This window comes from Sphaeramia orbicularis, chromosome 10 (genome assembly GCF_902148855.1).
Source record: "Sphaeramia orbicularis chromosome 10, fSphaOr1.1, whole genome shotgun sequence".
Taxonomy (NCBI): Eukaryota; Metazoa; Chordata; class Actinopteri; order Kurtiformes; family Apogonidae; genus Sphaeramia; species Sphaeramia orbicularis.
In genome coordinates, this window is record NC_043966.1 from 32924133 (window position 1) to 32945292 (window position 21160).

The window sequence follows — 21160 nt, forward strand, 5'->3', positions numbered from 1 at the left end:
AAAATATATTGGGGAAAAAAAGTGTTAGTGTTCACAGTAAGTCTCTAATTACTAACACAAAAATAATAAGCTTAATGGTTTGACTTTGCACCTTGCGAAATGCAGCCATGAGTGGAGTTATCTTGCGGTTGTCAGCTGCATCAACATCAGCACTGGCATGAACCAAGAGCTGGACCACATCAAAATGTCCACCGTTTGCTGCCAGCCAGAGAGGCGTGTTCCCTTTCTTGTTGCGTACGTCGATATGGGCACCCCTGCAGAGACAGAAATGATGTTAGTTAATCGGTTTAAATGGTAAGAGGAATGCAGTGGCAGTTTAAATTTATGGCCAAAATACTGTGCCTTACCAGCATTGAAGGATTTGCAAAAAAGGCAGTCATCTTCAACCATAAAAGTTCAACAAAAATGAAAAATATAAGGTTCTCAGCAAAGTAAATCTGAGACTTAAAGCTTACCGGTTGATAAGCAGTTCACAAAACTTGTAGTGGCCCTTGTCGGCAGCAATAGTGAGGGCAGTGTCTCTAGATGAGGGAACAGGGGGAGCGTTGACATCAGCACCTTTATCCAGCAGCACTCGTCCGACTTCAGCATAACCTCCAGAGGCTGCTTCCATGAGAGGAGTAAGACCAGTCTGTAGGGAAGGGAGGGATAAGTTAGAAGAAACAAGCAACAGCTTCAAGGGCATAGCCACAGTATTGCAATCCAGATTTCTCACCTTAGCCCGATGCTCCACGTTGGCCTTGCGATCTAGCAGCAGACTGACGACCTCAGCCCGCCCCTGGAAGCAGGCCAGAGTCAAAGCTGTGTTTCGGTTGGTCTCAATCTGGGCGTTGATATCCGAGCCCATGTCTAACAACAGCTTCACTGCTGGTACATGACCATTCATAGCTGCCAGCATCAGAGGAGAGATTCCCAGCTTACTGCCAGTCCTGTTGAAAAGGTAAAAAACAACATTGTGCTCAGAGTCTCATAAGAAAAGAAGGCAAACTGTTAATATCTGTTTGATGGTGCAAAGAAGATTTGTGCACAGCCATGACATTTTTGTTTAATTTCATAGAAATGACTTTCACTTCTAGTTTGCATTTGCATCATGGGTTATTGGTAACATTAACCATAGATGTGATTGGCAAAGGACAAAAAAGTAGGAAAATCTATGGTGCATCTACTGGGGGTGCAACAGTACAGGTAGCCCACAGTACGATTCGTACAGTGGTTTTTGGGCCACGGTTTCAGTACGTGTTCTGTGCATGAAGAGAACTGTTTTTTTTTCTCCTCAAATTAAATTTTTATTTTGCTTCTCAGAAAAAAATTTAATTTCACAGTAGGAACAAATTATATCACTGTACTGAATAAAATAACACTTTCTGTACTGAACAATATAACACTTTCTTTTTCCTTGACTACTTGTATACAGTTGTATAAACAGGCACATGCACACATAGGGCCCAAAGGGGGCTTGAGCCCCTGCCCTTTTTGCCTCGTTGAAAAAAAGGGCCCTTTTTATTTATTTTTTAAAAATAAATAAATTCCTGTTCTGCAGAGAGCAATGTAAAAGAATACAGTGGTGAAAAAATGCCAGTTATCTATCGTACGTATTTCCTTGTAATAGCGTGTCACAGTATTGTATGTGTTGAGTCTAAAGCCATTTCTCTGTCCGCTGTCTCTCACTGAGGGGTGGAGCTTCCCTGTGCTGCACGCTCACATGCATGTCGAGAGAGAGAAAAAGAGGGAGAGGCCCCACTCCCCAAAAAAAGCAGATTTGCATGATTCACCAGAGCCTCATTTTCAGGTCAGAGAAGCCAGATTTCCAGATTTATCCGGAAGAATCACAACCCTAATTACTATTTCTAAGCTCGCATGTTTAAGGGCTCATTCACATTAAAGGTGTTTGCTACACTATAAATGCACCAGAGTTTATTTCCTTAGATTGTCTGGTCCACTTGGGAAGGTGTAAAAGTGCATCTGATCTCTAATGTGAATCAAAGAAGCAAACTCTTATCCACCTAAAAATGAGGTCTTGGTCTGCTTCAACTAAATCAAATACAGGGAGTGGACAACAAAACAGTTCCATTTTTTGTTTTCATGTGGTGGAAATGGAAGTTGCCCTGCATTAAACAATAGATGAGCAACATTTTTTGTTTGTTTGTCTTGTTTTCATTCTTGATGCGGATGTGCTGCTGCAAAGTACAGTGTGAAAGCAAATTCCGACCAGCTGAAGGTTGCAACCCCAATCGAACCAATTTCCAATCAAACCGAGTCTACCAGATAACTTAAGTCTGTTCATTGTGTAGTTCTACTGAATTCATGAGATAAGTGTGTTGGTTAGTCCACTTTAACCTATGGGAGTTTGTGTAATGTATTTTGCTGCTGCTGTAGAATTATGATAACAGACTTGAAACTAGCTCTGATTGCATTCACCTATTGCCATGCTGCAAATGTGAGAGGCTCTACCAAAGCAAAAACTCACAACACATTAGAGATGTTTTACTTTATGGTATGTAAAAACTCTTTGAACAATCTGAATGGGTATGTCAGGAAGTCTCATGTTAATTTGTTCTATCATATGGTGTGTCAATGGACCAAATGGACCATTGTGCTCTGATCAAGTCATCTCTTACCACTCCATTTGTGGTTAGGTATAAGACTACAGAGGGATGCCATAGATAATTAATGGAAAACCCTACATGCATTCCTTGGGAATATTTATGCAAGTAGTACAATTTAGAATGGTTAATGCTTCAGAGGCAAATTCCTTGCAAGTTTAAACCCAAAAGCAAATTTTAAAAAGATGAAACTGAATGGGCCGATACTGGTTCAACACTATCTTGTCCTCTTTTAGGAACCAAACAAAGGTCACAAATTACTCAGTAGGACCATATCCCAAGATGAAACCTGACAAGAATAAAAGAAGTGGCTCAAGAATTTAATGATTTTATTTTTCCTCACCTGGAATTGATCTCAGCACCAGCATTGAGGAGTATTTTAATGATGTTGACGTAACCCCCAGATGCAGCCAGGCTAAGAGGCGTGTAGTCAGAAACGTTGCGGTGTTCCTTATTGGCTCCCCTTAGCAGCAGCAACTCAACAACCTAAATATCACAAGTGACAGTTACAAATCATAGTTAAAATGAAGACATTTCTTTGAACGGGGTCATCTGTTATTGAATATGTTTACCTCCTGACGTCCCCCGGAGCAGGCCAGCGAGAGTGGTGTGTCTTTGGTTCTCTCTGACTGAGCCTCGATGTCACCCCCTTTGTCCAGGAGCACTTCTACCACTCCCACATGGCCAGCAGTGGCAGCCAGGATCAGAGGGGTAAAACCTGTGGAGAACAGAGGGAAAGTGAGAGTTAATGGCAAGTAATTTTATTGCTTAAGGATGAGCAATAGTGTATCAAAACAATTTCAAGCCAATATTGACTTGCAGATTAATTTTAGTGATATATTTTAATTAAACTCAGGAGAAAAATCAAGACATGGCAGTCACATCATGACTGACAGATTCCGACCAACAACTGTTAATCATGTATTTGCCCACCCTACTGCTGTCTGAAAACATCTATGATTGGCTATAAACAGGGTAATTTCCTACAGCTCAAAACAGAGGTAAAGATTACACGCAGAAGTCTTGTGTCTTCTCAAACAACTTGAATTAGAGTATGTTGAAAGGTAATAATGGATTCTTATTCAATAATGCTTAAAAAAACATCAAGCACCACAGTTTTAATAAAAGGCATTCTGGTAAGTAAAGTAGAATGATAGAATAGCACCAATCAGCAATGTGTCACTGCACTACTTAAAGACAAATTTATTCAGTCTGACATTTTCTACTTACACACATAACTGAACGCAGCTTGGAATGAACTAGGTCGGTATGTGTGTTTAATCATTTGGTCATAATGTCATTCGGTCTGGAAAGTGGCTGATGGAATACCACATTTTTTTCCCTGGGTGGTGGAAGAGTTACCACTATTTTACTGACATGAGGTATCTATAGATGGCAAATCATGTAGGTTATAATCTGTGCTACAGGTGTAAATGATAAACAGTTTGTCATTTAATTTAGTTTCACCAGCTTCAACACAAACTCTAAATGATCAGCTGTTTATCAACTATAGCACACACCTTAATAAATGGATAGGATCATCTGTTACAAAGGCAGAAGCCGAGTAGACTTGAGGGTTGTTCATGCAAACTGAAGTTAGCGTGTGTTGTGTTCATTCACAGCCATTTTTTATTTAATGCATGTAACTTTGCATCCAGGCATGTGATTGTTCTGGATTTTCCCAGAATTTCAGATTTTTCAATCTGATCTGAGGGACAGATCTGCATGATTCAAATGGGTCACACTGTCAGGTCGGAAAATCTGGAACAATCACATGCATAAATCTACCACTTTTCTCTCTGCAACTGATGAAGCGTTTATCCTCAATACATAAGCTGTCATTTTTTTCATGGAAAATCTTGATGCCACAACCCCAAGGCCATCTCATTATTTCATACCTTTCTTATCCCGGTGCTCAATGTTGGCTCCCCGTGCAATAAGGACAGACACCAGCTCCTCATGTCCTCCTGCACAAGCCAGCGTCAGCGCAGTGTCATGGTTACTCTCCGTCTGCAGAGGACAATAACATCTCTCAACAAGGCACAGAAAGGGTACTCCAGTGTATTTTCTAATTTAAGATCTCTGTTGTGTAAAATTGGAAAAATGTCTCACATGTGCATCGATGTCAACGGAGGGGTAGAGGGGTAGGACAGAGGGCGGTGAGGCGATGTTTGCAGGCGTCTGTGTGGGCGGCTGGGACAGAGGTGTGGGTGAGGTTGTAGTGTTCAGCATGGGAACGCGGCTGCTCACAGCTGCAATTGAGAAAGATGTAAATAGTTTATAAAAAATATTCAATTAAAAAAACTAAATCACTCAATAATCACATGTAATGGCCAAAATGAAATGCACCTACCTGCCATGATGTCATCCAGCGTGTCTGTGAGCGTCTGTGCAGGTGTAGCTACCATGAGTCCATCTGGGGCCTGCTGAGGTATCATTCCTGGGCCTAACCCAGCCAGCTGCTGACCCTGGCCCTGCTGCTGCTGGCCCAGCATTTGCTGCCCCACCAGTACCCTCTGTAGTTCTGGGCTTGTACTTCCCGGGTAGTCTGCAGGGTTGTAATCTGGCAGGGGTTGGATGGGAACAAAGGCAGCCTGAAGAGGCGGAGGAGGAGGCTGAGGCTGGGCTTGCGGTGAAGGGGGAAGAGGAGGCTGCTGCGGAGGCTGAGGCCCGTCCCGGTAGAGGATTGTGCCCACCTGAGGAAGCTTGGCGTAATCATCCTCTTCTCCATCTGCCTCTTCCTCCGAGCCCTCCTCTTCATCATCTTCTTCCTCTTCCTGGAAATGTAAAGAATAAAGATTGCATTTCTGGTGGTAATAAACAAAGTTATGATTTAGAGTAGACAATAAAAAGCTTAGAGAAAAAAAACATTTTCACCTCTTCCCCTTCCTCCCCAGGCTGCTCTTCTTGCTCCCCTTCTTTATTTGCCTCTTCGTCTGTGTCGGAGCTGGTGTGAACTTGGGCACCTGGTGTGGTGGGTAGGAGCACTGGAACAGCCGTGCTTCCAGGCCCCGGACCTGGGCCTTGGCTTTGCCCAGGCTCCTGCTCCTCCTTCAAGCCCTTCGCCTCCATGTACTCTTTGGTGAACTGTTGCTGTGTTTTCAACTGCAGCTGGCGCTCCACCTTCTGCAGCTCCTTCAAGATTTTCTTCTTCTTCTGAACCTAAATGGGCAACAGCCACATTCAAGCAGTGCTATTCTTGCAAATAACACTTGTGTACACTTGTTTGTAAAGTAATATCTGTCAGTCTTGAAATACTAAAAGGAGATTAAATGTTTGGTGACATTGTAGAAAATGATGGATTACCTGCTCCTCTCGGCTCTTCTTCAGCTCTTCAATCTTGTCTTTGGTGAGTGGCTCCCCCTGAATGAGCTCAAGCGACTGAAGTTGAGCTTTTTCAATGGCGCTGATCCTCTGTCCCAGCTCATTGAGCTTTCCCTCCGTCTCCTCTACAATGCACTCGAGAGGCTGGCACAAGTGGAAGGGCGGCAGAGGCTCTGCTTCAGGCCCCCGGCCAACTGAGCTGGGGACACCGGGCTGAAGGGCTGCTTGTCTCTGCTTGGACACTGCTGAATATGAATAAAAGTGGTAGAAGTTGAGGATTAGGTTGGAGTTAAAAGAAAATCACATTAAAACCTATCCATTTCAGATGTAAAGGACTGCATCACTCATTACCCTTGCTAGAGACAGGTGGGGGCGTGGCGATGTTTGATGGGGCTCGGTCGGGCTCCTGAGGGGGCACCACCATGGCGAGAGCTTGGAATGGGACACGAGGAACCTGAGACAGGACACAGTATGTTAGTTTTAACTTATCAAAAACAATATTTAGTCTTTCACTAAAAACTAATTTTAGTAGCAAAATATCAATTAAAACCTTAAGCTCCTCATTTTAAAATGTCTGAAGCTGAATTAATCAGATATTACTGGTTTATTTACCTGAGAGGCATCTTGCGAGGGGGGTGTAAGCTGGGAGAGATCAGGGGCTGGGACAGACAGGATGTTATTGGGATAGTCCAACAGGTAGGACACCACATTAGTGTGGCCACCCTTAGCAGCTTCTATCAACATGGTCGAGCCATCCTAGACAGAGATACAAGGTTAGTTATGCAATTATCAAACAAATGTGGACACAAGGCACAGTTCTGATCTGTGTTCTGTGGATATGCATTACTTTGAGTCTGTGTGTAGGATCCGCCCCATGTGCCAGCAGCAGCTCCACCACAGCCAGATGACCCCCAGCGCAGGCCAGAGACACCACTGTGTGATCGTTATTAGCAGTCGCTCTGTTCACATTAGCACCTAGACATTACAACAAATGTTAAAAATGTCTGTGTATTATTTAAGGAAGTCCAACATGTTCCAGTTATAAAAACACCAACACGTTCATTTATTACCTTTGCTGATAAGGAACTGTACTGTGCAGAGATGTCCTGCCCTTGCTGCCTTCATCAAGGGAGTCCGACCCCCTTCAGACTCATGCTCCTGGTTAGAAAAAGATAAATATTTGTTAGTTAAAGCTTTGCTCAGTTCAAATGGAAACAGATGAACTTCAGGTGTTACTTAAGTGTATGATGCAAAAAGAGGCAACTGCAAAGAGGTCAGTGGAGCAAAAAAACATTTAGTGTAGTGTGTACCAAGTTAGCTCCAGCCTGCAGCAGCACATCCGCAACATCCGTGTGTCCGTTCTCACACGCATATGTCAACGCCGTGTCACCGGTGGCTGTGGTAGCATGAACATTTGCCCCTGTAAGACAAAACCATGCTTTTAGAATTGGTGTCACGGTAGCATCAATTCCTTCTAATAAATGCAGCATATCATACTCTTTATGCTTCAGTTCTCCTTGATTTCAGCTTGTCCTCTCTCCACCTGCTTACCTGCAGCCAGTAAGTATTTGACCAGCTCCAGGTGCCCTTCCTGTGCAGCTTCCATGAGAGGAGTAGAGCAGCCCAATTCTATGTCAGCCCCCGCCTTGATGAGGAAGTCGGCTACTTCCAAGAAACCTCCACAGCACGCTAGAGTTAAAGCTGTTTCCTGGGTCTCTTCAGTTTGGGCGTTGATATTAGCACCTAAACAGAAGACCAGCATTACTTATTACTTTACACTTGAAATGAGTGACATAAGAGAGTGGCAATAAAAGTTTTCCATATGTACGGATTAAAAATAAGATCACACATTTTGTAAGCATAACAAAACATGAAGCCGAGGGTGTGAAACAACATGTAACATTTAAGTTTCCAGTTCCTATATCTGTAATCAAAGCTTGCTTACCTTGAGCCAGCAGCAGTGCTACCATCTCTTCATGGCCTTCTCTAGCTGCTTCCATCAGGGGCGTGTATCCCTCATCATTAACCTAGAAATAAACAGATGCATCAGAAGAAAAGACTCACAGCACGGTAACCGAAGTCTGATGCCGAATTGTCAGCAGAGTGCATTCACAGTTTCTTTATGTCTTTTTTAAAAACAAAAAAATAATAATGCCACATTACTTCAGGTTTTGTCAATTTTGCAGCTACAGTTAGTTCACCAGTGTGTTATACAATTCAAGAGTCTTTACATACCTCCTCCAAGTTCGCTCCCCTCTCTATGAGCAAGGCTGCCAGCTCCACATGTCCACCACAGGCTGCGAGGGTAAGGGGCGACTCAAAGGAATCAGCTGGCATGTTGACCTGTGCACCGCTGTCCAACAGCAGCCGTGCCACCTCCACATGGCCGTCCTGGGACAGCGAGACACACAAAGAATGTAGAGATAAGCACCTACAAGCCATGGGGTTGACAACCTTGAGGTAACCAAAGTAAAATGGCTGTCTTGGTAGCTTATATCTATGATAATAGCCTGTCTGCTGATTTTTTTAAAAAGGATTTGGGTCATTTTCTGAGCAACTGTTTATGCTCCATTGCAGGTTCTTCAGTGCCTTTCTTCTGCTCCTCTGCAGCAGCAACAAAGTACAACCATTAGCTTAGAAATAGAGATAAGTAGTATTAATAAATTGCTGTTTGACTACATTCATGATAGTATTTATCAATCAAGGCTGTCCAATCAATTGACCAACCTAGGAATACAGTATCACTCTTCGTCATCATAACAGACAATTTTTAAAGTCATTATTTATTAAGTTAGTGATTTCTTCAGTAATTTGTAAGACTAGTGCATTGACCTGTAGGGAACCACAGGTTCTAGATGTGGTAGGTTTTATGCTGAGGAGAACTGACTTTGGGAAAAGATGTTAGTCTATATTTTGTAAGTACTGACAGAAAAATTGTTTGGTAAATCATTCTTTAAAATTTAAATGACAATTAATATATTAGTACCGATACCTAGGGACTTAAGTTAGTGAATGTGTTGCTCCCCTTCCTGTTTTTAACTTCATTTCCCATCATGCAACATGGTACTGTGCTTCCTGTCAACCGTCTTGGCCATAGCAATGTGATTGTAAGGCTATTGTATTCCAAAATTACTAATATCTCCCAAAATATTGGTCCTATCAACTTCCCGTTTTTGCTAGTCCCTTCTTTTTAAAATTGAAATGACAATTAATATATTAATACCAATATGAACTGAAGTTAGTAAATGCATCATTCCTGCTTTTAACTTAATTTCCCGTCATGCAGCGTGGTATCATGTATCACGCCCATTGTCTCCTGACGTGCAAGGCTGCTTCCTGTCCCTGCCCCTGGCAACTGCTTAGCAACATGAATTAAATCAGTCCCTCCTGACTTTAAAAAAGGGAATTTTCAAGAAAAAAAAAATGTAATGTCAAGATGGGGCTACTCCTCAACTGTATGTACCAAAGTGGCCAGTTAAAAACATTTCAAGTTTTCAGAACCATGCAGATACACACACAGACCAACAGACAGTCAGATGCTCCAAGACCTTCCAGCATTATGGTCCAGATGATCTACATTAAGGTCTTCATTGTTGAGACATAAAAAGCTGTCTCTCTCCTGCATCACCTTGCCTTTGTCTATCTCACTATAATAACCAATGTGCTATACATTATGGGAAAAAAAATAAATTTTTCCCATGAAAATTAAATGAAAAATGAATATTTTCGGCATCTTTAGAGCTCACATTACCTTTTGATCGTCATAACGATTATAATTATTCTGACTGTTAAGCCCTATTTACCATCTTTTCTTCATAAGCCTGTTATCACTGTAAACAAGCTCCCCATTTAATATGAGCAGCACATATTTTAACAAACGTGCTGGTGACTAAAATTAACACAAGAAAAACTAAACCTTTGCCTCAAACAAAGAATTCAAGACATTGTTCAAAGACTAAGAATATAGCTGTAATGTGGTTATGAGTTGGGTCAGATGCTCACCATGCAGGCCTCCATCAGCGCCGTGTGCATCTCATCTGTCTTATGTTCCTGATCTGCTCCCGCCTCCAACAGAAAACGCACCATATCCAAGTGACCTGCACAGACACAAAATCACACTTTCTGTCACTGATAACAACACTGATGAAGAGGAGTAATAATCTCAATATCATGATCAGTGAGGGAGACAGAATATATAGGAGCTCTGACCTTTGTAGCAGGCGAGCGTGAGAGCACTTTCTTTAAACTCGTTGGAGTGTGTGTTGATGCCGGCGCCATATTCCAAGAGTACTCTGGCGACCTCCACATGGCCAGCGCTAGCTGCCTCCATGAGAGGGGTGTGTCCGTTCTCATTGTGGTCCTCAATGTTAGCACCCTCTTTGAGTAGCACCTTCACCACATCCACAAAGCCACCAGCACATGCGTACGTTAGAGCTGTATTGCCTGGAGGGACGAAGACAAGTAGACAATACAAAAATCAGAGTGAAAGACATGTCAGCTGTAATACATTTTCTTAAAAAGGAAAATTGAGTGCGGTTGTACCTGTAGAGGACTGCGCATTGACGTCTGCCCCATGAACCAGAAGTAGTTTGACAATGTCCACATAACCGCCACTGGCAGCAGCCATTAGAGGCGTTATGTCCCCCTTGATCCCCCGGTCCTCCACATTAGCGTGCATGGCTAACAATACCTGAATGGATGGAATAATGGAATACAAAATGACTGGATATGTAAAGCCATCTGTCTACAATAATCAAACAGGGATGGTGATGAAATATCTTTTCCTTTGGAAGTGCACAAAGTAAACAACAAAAATTATAATTAATGATGACAACACAGATTACACGACCTAACCTTGTCTCAACATACCTGTGCAAGTTCATAGTAGCCAGCCGAGCAAGCAAGACACAATAAGCTCTCCCCTTCTTCTGTGTGTTCGTTGACGCTCCGTCCTTCATCCAACAATTTTCGCACAGCGTTGACATCCCCATCTGAGCACGCCTCTGCTAAACTACGGCTGAAAATAACCAGACTGCTACAATTACTGCCACTGTGACAGGCGAATACACATACGCCTCACAATTACACAATCACTTTAGGAGGAGCAAACATGCAGGTCAGATTAAAGACAAGTTGTGACAGTTAATAGGGATTATATCTGCTTGTAGGATACAAATTATCAGTCTGTGGAAGTCAGTATGGGCGAGATACATACTTGTCGGCTTGGCCGGCGTTGAGTGTATTTTCCGCTCTCATACGGGTCAGGGCTGCTGCAGCCTCATCTAGGGCGCAACTCACAGACGATGTCAGTCGCCGTAGCACCTCAGGGTCTGCAAAAGCTTTACCATCGGCAGTGGACAGTTTACCGATGCCTGCCAAACACCAAAAGGGCAGAGGTGCATAGGGCAAGGCAAACCACAGGGGAGCATAACCACACCAGGCCAGAGGAAGAAGCAAATCCAGTCCAGCCAATCCAATCCAAGGTTAGTAGCAGCATAAACCACACACACACAAAACACACAGACAAAGAAAACACACACAAGCATTGGTTAATATGGTGCAAAAATCTTTTCACACTACTTTCAAAACACCATCTATGATTCCTATGACTTTATTTTTCCAGTGATCATTATTAAGGTACAAAATAATTTGTGCTAAAATGGAAACGTACAGCAACATTGGTAATTAATGAGTGGATACAGTGCAGAGATACTAATGTCAGCTGTGGAGACTATAGCAAGTGTTTAAGATTATATTGTTAATGGTCAAAGAGGAAAGGTCCCATCCTGTGTGAATTATAGATGGGTAGGAGGCAGAGAATGTGAATGAAAACTGGAGACAGAGGGAAGAGCAGAGGGAAAAAAGAAAATTCCAACTGAAAAAAAAATGTGTTTGTCATAAAATGAGAAAAATAAAGCAAAGAGGAAACAAAAGGGAAGAATGAGTGAGGGGGAAAAAAAGGCTTTTGCTAATGACCTACATTGAAAGATCAGACAACAAGGATCACTTCCCAACCAGACCCAAGTGTTAGCGTGGTACTGTGTTTTAAAAGCATGCAAGAAACTAATGCAAGAAGAGCCAAGGCAGAGGAAAAAAGTGTTTGCTTTGAACTTTTCTGCCTCAGCCTCAACCCATCCATTAGCCTAAAGAAGTGAGCTCCAGCTCTTGTGGTCCTCCTGTGTTTTCACCACCAGGCCTGCGATTTCAGCTAAACTTAGCATGGCTCTCAGACGAGGATTTCGCAATGGTCCCCAAGGCAAAGGAAACAAGAGGTTGAGGAAGTTGATCGTTAATGTTTTACTCCATCATGTTTATCTCTGAGAAGTTCACTAACCCACAACACACAGGATCTGGCACACTGTAAATGCTTTAGATGTAAACAAGCAAAGCAGGTGTTTTCCAAAGGGCATTCCTCATCGTTCTGAAGGAGTTTATTTGTAAGCTTTGGTGCATCACCGTTTTCACAGGTCAAGACTGTGACTCAGCACTTTTGCAGACTTTTAACTGAAACCAGTAACTGGCTAGTCACACACATCTACTGATCCACCTGTAAAAATCAACAGTTTTATCCAAGTTGTTTGTGTACATTTATGGCCAATGTGAAAGTGTAAACTATTCAACATTATGCCTTGTTGACTTATATCTTATGTTAACATTATCAAATGTCAATATGGAAATCTTTAAATTAAATTTTGCTAGCTTGCCAGTGCTCAATTACAGGCTGAAAACGGTACAGTGTTTACCCATAAGCATCTGCTCTGACACAGCTCTCCCCAAAACTCCTTCATATTTACATACAACAGGATCTTCTTGTTTTAGCTGGACTGAAGTTTAACTTGTCAGAGAAAGTGCATATGACAGATTACACCCTACGTAACAGTAGCATTCATTCCAAATTAGTCAGAACAGGGATTAAACATGTACATGCACTATACAGCAAGATGGACCACTAATTCAGGTGATTGTTTTGATTTGTGCCTTCACACCAGACATGACCTTACTGCTCCAAAGACTGGTAATATTTATATATTTTTTTCTAATTTAGGCCACAACTACCAGCATCCATCAAAAAAAAAACAAAAAACAAAATGAATGAAAATTGCTGCCATTATTATTTTCTAATAAGAGTTTGCTGTTACTTATAAATAAAACATCATACAGCAAATTATTTCCATTTCAGAGGGAAATCATTAACTGTAAGAGTGTTAAATTTTGGGTCAGATGTTGTATTTTTGCTGCAATGACACTATTCTAACAACTTTCAGGGGTTTTAATTAGTTGAGCATTATTGGGAGACAAGAATTTATATTTTAAGCCCTGGTTTGTTCCATGGATTTAATACAGTTAAATATTATCACATAAAATAAAAAATGCTTCTAAACTGCTTCAGTGCATAAATAAACTGGTCAACTAATGGATATTTACAACCAGATCATGTGCTTGCTACTCACAGAGCTATATCTAGTCGCTCAGAGAGTTCAACTAAAGTTCAGTGGAACAGATCTTGAAACAGTTGTATTTAAAAAGACAAAAAACAGTATTTGTATTAATCTGTATTTGATACTAATTTATTGTTTCTGTCCACATTATTTAGACACGTGTGGCCTTTTTGGTATGTCAGATTAAGCAATGATTTACAGTGGAATGTGTGGTTCAAAACAGTTTGCAAGTGTCTTCCATGAAGATGTCTTGACCAGGTTAAGAAACTTCCCATCTCCACTAAGCATGACCAATTAAATAACAGTTTAACCCCTTTAAAGCGCATATCAAGGTCAAAATGGATATGAGAGGACTTATTTATTTGTTGTGCTGCTAAAACACATTCCACATCAGACCAAACGTGAAGATTTTTTTAAAATCATCTTCAGTGAGTCATGTTTGAATTGCATAGTTCAGAAAACAGTAGCTATCTGTTCAATTTTACAACCATTAAAACCAACACAAAACTTTTGCATCGTGTCACCTACCTGTGTAAAAGGGTTAGGGTTCAATTTTACTGGAAGTAATGAGTGTTAGTTTGGGGTGTCACATCCCTAAACCTGAATTCCGATCTTGTGCCCCATGAATCTAGTGAATTTCTAACAGGTTTAAATTAACAGTAAATTCCAAAAACATGTTGAGTAGTTTATTTTTCTTAGATTTTTATTTTACCAAAGGTTCATATTACTTTTTAAAAGTACTTGAATGCATCAATAACACTTTGGTTATGCAAGGTGCTTTAGAAATAAGATGGACACACCTTCTCAAGTCAAATACCTACATTCTATAGTATCCTTAGGGGAACCATGTGAAAGTTGAGAGTACAGGAGTTTAACGGTGTGTTTTGGGGATTAGTGTTATGCTTTGACAGAGAAGGGCAACTATAATGGGGACCGTTATTGTGATATGATAAAGGTAGTAATATAAAACATGTGTATTTTTGTTTTAAATATCATTTTAACATAAAAATAGGGTGCGGTACTGTGGGATGAGCCTGTCTTTTTAAAATAACTGCCCCTGCTGTTGTTCAGAACTTGATCCCGATTTCGACAGCGCTGTCTCATCTCTCATCTGAAAACACAACCCGGCTCACTGTGTGCGATACAAAGGCTGGCCATAGAACTGTGAGGATCATGGGGAAATGAGCTTGCAGAGCACTGCCCATTTTAAACGTGAAAGCACACCTGGCTGTATTACAGCTGCACAGTGCACACTTAAGCTCCTTTTACACAGGCGGGAATGTGGTGCCTTTAATTCTGCCTCTCTGTTCTCTATAAAAAAAGGTATGAACATGGAATGAAGGGTCATTGTCGTTCCACCTTTAAGCCAGTGGGTGAAGTTGTCACAGAGCTGAACTGACGTCTGTGTAAAAGGGAGAGCTAGCACAGAAGGAGAGGGGTGTGACTGTTTGATGACATGTTATGCGTGTACAATCAGCCAGCAAGGGATTTAAAAATCACTGAACAAACAGTTAGCTTCTAATACGAAACATCAACTCTGCCTATGTTTAAAGCACAGGGTGACCGGCAGGGGATTTTTACAGATTGACATAATTCTTCAGAGGAGGAAAAAGCTAATAGTTAATAATTCTGTCAATATCAACTACCTATGTCTAGTTTGAAGAGTTATTGTACATGCTCTGACAAAGCAAAATGTCAAAACTCAGTTCACTCTTCTCTATTGTTTTGAAAGTGGTTCCACTGTACTATACTTCCATCACATGTTATAAAGCACATAAGAAGTTAAGGCTGTTGTATTACAATACTGTTTCAGGTGATATCTAAAAATCACACACAGGGACAGCATTTGGTTTTGTGTGGCTCAGTGAAACTGGCAAAGTTGGCAAAAAGAAGAACAAAGCAGGAACTAGAAAAGCCAATTTGGTATATCAATTGTGTCTGATACCCCCTAAAGTAAATTCTGTTAAGTTCTTTGATGTTCTCTTATAAAATATTTTTACACTGCGACATCAACAATATAATGACGCTTAGCTGACAAACTGCAGGACACTAACAAAGGTTTGTCCAGTGATATGGACGTAAAAAAAACAAACAAACATCAACATCAGGTTAATGCCAGGTACTACAGACATATGGAGATGCTCTGAATGCTAATTTGAAATACTTCATTTTGTTTTTCATGTAGTCAATGAAGACAGGGTCTCACGATGACACTTCTGTCTTATACAAATGCTAAAGGACATCGAACAAATCTTTGTCAAAATACACTAATTTCATTAACGTTATTAACATTGCTGTTAATATCATTATGTAACCTCATCTGGTCTGACTAGTCAGGGAGAAAGGGGAATAGAATCAGGTAAGCCATTAGCCGTCCAACATGGGCTCGCTACATGCTGTGGAGGCTCAAGCGCATTGCAGCGTTAATCTACCTGGTAATGTTCATAAGCCCAAACGAGGCCAGGACACCCAGCCCTAATGGATTAATCTACACGGATGCTTCTTACACCTAGATTACAAGTTCTAATCAAACTAATTTACCTAAATCATTTTCAACCTTTATGCTGAAATGAAACTTGTAAAACCAGCAGGACCTCTTCATGGCCTTAGGCATGACAAAGAATAAAACCCAAGCTTTTAGTGAAATTTGAACTAGCCTGGAAAAAATATTTACTGCTTGTTAAGGCACAAATTGCAACTGGTAAGATTGCCATACATGTTGTCAATAGGGTACAAATGACCAAATTAACGTCTCAAATCTCGCATTGCTGAATGAAGCTCAGTCAGAGCAGTCATACCTGCAGCTTCCAGTAGAGCTTCAAGTCGGGCCTGTGTCTCTGGATCAACAGTTCTCAAATCTACTCCATCTGTGGCGCTGGACAAGAGCAGCTCTGACGCTGTCTTCATGATGGGGTTATCCAGGTCTTCCTGGTCCAGAATGAAGGACTCCACCTTTGAGAGAGAGTGCAAAAGGAGAAGAATAATTATTAATATTGACTTTAATGCTGGCTTCTGTTCAATAACTTATATTTTACAGAGGAGCTAGCAAGGAAAAAGAGGGTAGAATTTTCATAAGTTTATCATTTGTGTAACAGTAAACATACCACTCTATGGGTGAAAATGTTGCTAAATACATTACTTATTATTTACATTTATCCTGTAAAGACGTGGCCACCAACACAAATACATCAACTATAAAAAGACCAGGCATGCTGCCCTTGTTTATTTACTGTTTCTTTCAACACAGGGAAAGCAAAGAGAGCACAGGGATAAGAAGGTGACAGCGCAGGAAGTGCTACTGCCAGGAATTACAACCCCTGCACACACGAAGAGATTCAGCTGAGAGTCAGCTGCCCAAGTACAGAAACACAGTATCATACCTGAGCCTTGTATGTCTTACTAACATTTAATCCTTCAAAAACCATTTTGTAAACATAACCACTATAAACTTTACTTAAAAAACAACCTATGTTTGAAAGAGTAACTGTGGTCAGTTGACGGTCTGTTAAATATTACTAAAACTCTCTTCACCTTTACAGTATATACAAGTTATAGTTTACCAATACACTAATACAGACGTTACACATGTGTGATATGGGTGAAAGATATTCAGATAATTGACAAGATTTTGTGTTAATCACCTAAAAGCAACGATAGAAAAAGAACAGGCCTGATTTAGATTGCACTTGTTAAAATGACTGATGTGAACACATCATCAGAAAAACAACAAACATAAACAATAAAGCAATGCAAACTATAAGCCAACTTGTTTTTGTTTCAAAGTCTTTTGTGTTGTTAATTTGTTGATACTTATATTTAGATTACAAACAGCATCTTTCGGTAACTATTACTAGTGAGATATTTCAAGTACAATGAAACTTACTTGAAGTTAATTGGTCAAGTATGCATGTTAACTTTACAGTGACAGACAGGTCAGACACTGAAACTTACAGAACAAACGTAAAAGAAAAGATTTCAATTTTGGTGCAAGAAAATAGAAATTATTTCACAAAAATCACTGCCAAAAAGTAAAAAACAAAAAAAGGAAATATCCCTGGCTGTGTTCATCCATACTGCAGTAGGATTTGAGGGTCTAGCCAAGAGAGCAAATGTTGAGAGAGAGTCAGCATTCAGCAATGTGGAGGAATTCAGCTATACGATAGGAATGCAAAGCACAACAACCCATGGGGGATGTAGTTCTACGAGGGCTTTTATAATCAACAATGGACATCAGTCTTCACTATTAATGAACTACAGTTCCCAGAGTGTTGGTATCCAGAGAGCTGGAAAGGCCTAGAATGGCATCTGCTTAATCCTGGGGCTCAGATTTTAGCTACAGCCCAGAGGAGCGAGTCCTGAACTGGGGTAAAACACCACAACAAATACTCCCTTTCAGACAGACATTCTAGGCTGGGAGAGTGAACAAACATGACATAGTAGCCATACACTTGCAGTCTGACTCAATTAGACTGCCTGGGATGTGACTGTCAAACTTGATAGATTCTTTTGCAACTACTAGTAGAGCTGATGGATGCTCACAGTGGAATACACAGACACTGGTATCTGAAATCCTTGCATATATCCTATCATATATAAGTGCCATGGATAAAGTCCATTTCTGACAGATACCCTTCTGTCAGTTATTAGTCAGAGCTACAAGAGTCTGAGGGATACCTCAACAGGTAGCTCCTTAATGAAAAGGGAATACTGTATCTTCATAATGACTGACTAAGTTACAAACACCATGTATTTAACTGAAAATTAATATCACCCATCAAGCAGGCTGACACATTGATTCCTGTCTGCCACCAGCCATATGATTTGATAAACCTAATTACATGGCAATACCCTGACGCGGAAATCCCAGTGTTTTTAAACTGGCATCTTACAAGCAGCTGAACCGATTTGGTTATTAAATGGCATTTGACAAATTTGTCTGGCAACCTTCTTTATCAGCCTTATTTGGGTCTTATCCCCTTTGAGGTGTTTTTATCATGTCAGAAGGTAATTTTTAAGAATAAAATCAAATATGTACAGTGAAAAATATTGCCAGTCTATTGGAACTAATCTACGGCATGTCTACAATATGATTATGTGATAGGACAAGATGCCATCACACCTGTGCCCGTGTGAGACTGCTAGCACATGGAAAATCGGATACCTCTCAACATGAACTCTGGCTGCTCTCAATTGTGACAACGCAAATCAACTTGACATAGTAGTGGTGGCTGTCTGACCAACAGAGGAGAAGGATGAAAAAACCTAACAGGCTTATTTGTCAACACCGACTGTCGAAAATCCGGGTAGTTCCGCGAGGAAAGCTTAATCTAACGGTATAGAAAAGTTAGCTTAAGGACGATCAGAGATAATTTACATGATTTGGAAAAGTGACGTAATTGCACCACAACTACGAAATGGCAGATAGATAGCTGGCCGTGTACGTCCGTGGGTTAACGGGTATCTTCCATTTGCTATGGCTGAAAAGCTGTTGGAAGAGCTGCAAACTTGTGATGGGTGTTGCGAGACGACAGCACCGAACGAGGCCGCCGTCGCTACCACCCGAACTAGGCCGTGGTCACAGCCTGCGCTGCATAAATAAAACATTTCAACCGGTTAGCCTGACCAACTGCTAGTGTCTCAACAAACATTCTCGACATCAAACACTTCATAAGCCCCTGAACTGACAAGAAGTGTTATTTGAGTAAGGTGTGGGGTTAATTTACGTAATTTCAGCGGCCTGGGAGGGGGTGGTTGCCAACTGCGAGCTAATACGCTAGCTAGCAGCCAGCTCGCGCAAAGGAGAGGAATGTTGCCTAGCCCTCTGGTTAGGCTTAGCTAACTAGCTTAGCGTAGCTACCTCTGAAACCTCGTCTTCGTCGCTGCCGGATCCTGGACCCGAGGAGAGGACGGCCGCGGCCGCTAGTTTGAAATCCAGTCTCTCTGCAGCAGGCCCGCCTGGTTCGCCGTACAAACGTACTTTCTTTCCACCTACACCAATCCCAATGCCCCCTAGTCCGACTCCTCCTGGTGTCGCTCCTACCCCCATCCCTGCCACTGGGGAGCGAGGAGTCACCGAGTCAATCTCGTCCTCGAAGCCGTCCGTCAGCATTGCCGTCCCGGCTACTGCATCCTGCATACTTATGTTCACGATACGTATGTTAACGAGCTAGTTGTTGACTTAAACGTCCGTCCAGGCTCTTTGTTTCAGGATATTTGCGTGATTTTACTTCAGGGAATCCAGAAACTCTCCCGAAGCGAGGGTTGAGGAGGATCTCTTTCCCCCAGCCATTAACTTTCTAACAACCTAACCCGATACGCACTGTTTCTCAGAAAGACCGCCTCTGTGGGTAAGTCTGATAAAGCTATTGGTCAAGCCGAAATAAGCTCGACTTTCAATTGGTCGGTAGAAATGCTTATCAAACATGAGACCGCAACGTCATGTTAGGTTTACCAATATCACGAGGCTGTAGAACGAACGTCAAGACATGACATGGTAGGCCAACTTAACTGGTAGCTAGCTTCACTAGTTAAGGTAAACTCTTACTAGGCACTCACATTGATGAATAAACTACAGAGAGAGTATTGGTGCGTTTTTTTCATTTATTCACTTTTGCTATATGACTTTTATGACATAAAAAATATCAGTAAATAACAGAAACTTACAAATTACACTTGTTTGAAGTTAATATTTTAATGTTTTAGTGGGTTTGATTTTAGAAATACGCCGGAGATAATGTAGATATTTGAGGTGACCAGTCATAGTTATGGATGAACAGGAAAAGGGGGGAAAAAATAGATGACAACAAATATAATATGAAAACAAATAATATTTAGTATCCTGGCTTGACTGTTTTCATCTATAGGATAATACTAAAGATAGTCACGTATTTTCATTATATACGTAGTTACATTGTGAAACTAAAGATAGATCGTTATGCAAGAAGAGATTAGAAAAAAAAATCAAGTCTGGAAATATCAATATTTTGTCAGAATCATATTGATAAAGTGGTCCTGTACTGCAGAAGTCCTTTAACACAAATAACATAAAATCAGGATCAGTTGATCACTCTGGCTATCCAAGAGATCTTCTAAGAAATGTTTTTGTTGGATTGAATGGACTTTCCCTGTTGTGTTATTATTCATATTTATTTATGAATAAAGATATCCCACTGATAATAAAACTGTATTTTAGCGATGATAAGGTAAGACTTTGCATAAATAACTGCAACACATCTTGTTCATATTAATACTTACACTTGAATCTACAATGCAGCTCACATGAAAGGACATCACTTAACGTTAAAGGTAAGAATGTATTCCCTAAAATGTACTAAATAATGAAAAGAGATTGCAGTCATTATTATTTTTTAATGCAATTATTTATTATTTATCAACAGTGACGGAGCAGTTATTTCATGTTAATGACATTAAGGCAAAGCTGCACAGTTTTAAACATTAAAGTATGTTATGAAATTATTTGAAATAACGAGTTATGTTGTGAAATAACCCGTGAATAGTGTTACATTTACAATTAAAAGAATGCAGACTCAAACTATCAAGTGGAAACATAAAACAGACACACTTTCTCACCGGTGGCAGTTGCTTTAGATCTCTAAACTGCTATACTAAAACCAAATGGCTGAAGTCGACTTGGTTAAAGGAGGAAAACCTGTTCTGACACGTTTCATTAGTATGAACAAATGTTTTATATTATTTTTTAAATGTATTCATTTATTTTAATTGTTAATTTAGGGATACAAACATAGCAGCATCTTATTTTAATTATCGTGCAAT

The 21160-nt window shown here is 40.7% G+C and overlaps 1 protein-coding gene across 1 annotated transcript in view; it reads right to left on the bottom strand.

Annotated features, from left to right (window-relative positions):
• The window catches only part of ankhd1 (ankyrin repeat and KH domain containing 1), a 29231-nt gene extending 9562 nt beyond the window's left edge, over window positions 1-19669 (bottom strand). Inside the window, 25 exon segments of the mRNA XM_030145566.1 lie at window positions 92-254; window positions 456-631; window positions 716-929; window positions 2947-3089; window positions 3176-3321; window positions 4502-4613; window positions 4716-4855; window positions 4957-5380; window positions 5481-5765; window positions 5910-6172; window positions 6279-6381; window positions 6540-6683; window positions 6775-6902; window positions 6998-7085; window positions 7238-7347; window positions 7479-7670; window positions 7873-7954; window positions 8163-8318; window positions 9930-10024; window positions 10137-10370; window positions 10470-10617; window positions 10797-10944; window positions 11143-11299; window positions 16165-16318; window positions 19224-19669. Coding sequence (XP_030001426.1) covers window positions 92-254; window positions 456-631; window positions 716-929; window positions 2947-3089; window positions 3176-3321; window positions 4502-4613; window positions 4716-4855; window positions 4957-5380; window positions 5481-5765; window positions 5910-6172; window positions 6279-6381; window positions 6540-6683; window positions 6775-6902; window positions 6998-7085; window positions 7238-7347; window positions 7479-7670; window positions 7873-7954; window positions 8163-8318; window positions 9930-10024; window positions 10137-10370; window positions 10470-10617; window positions 10797-10944; window positions 11143-11299; window positions 16165-16318; window positions 19224-19502 — 4284 coding nt within the window. The 5' untranslated portion in view covers window positions 19503-19669.
• Window positions 19670-21160: the final 1491 nt, after the last annotated feature.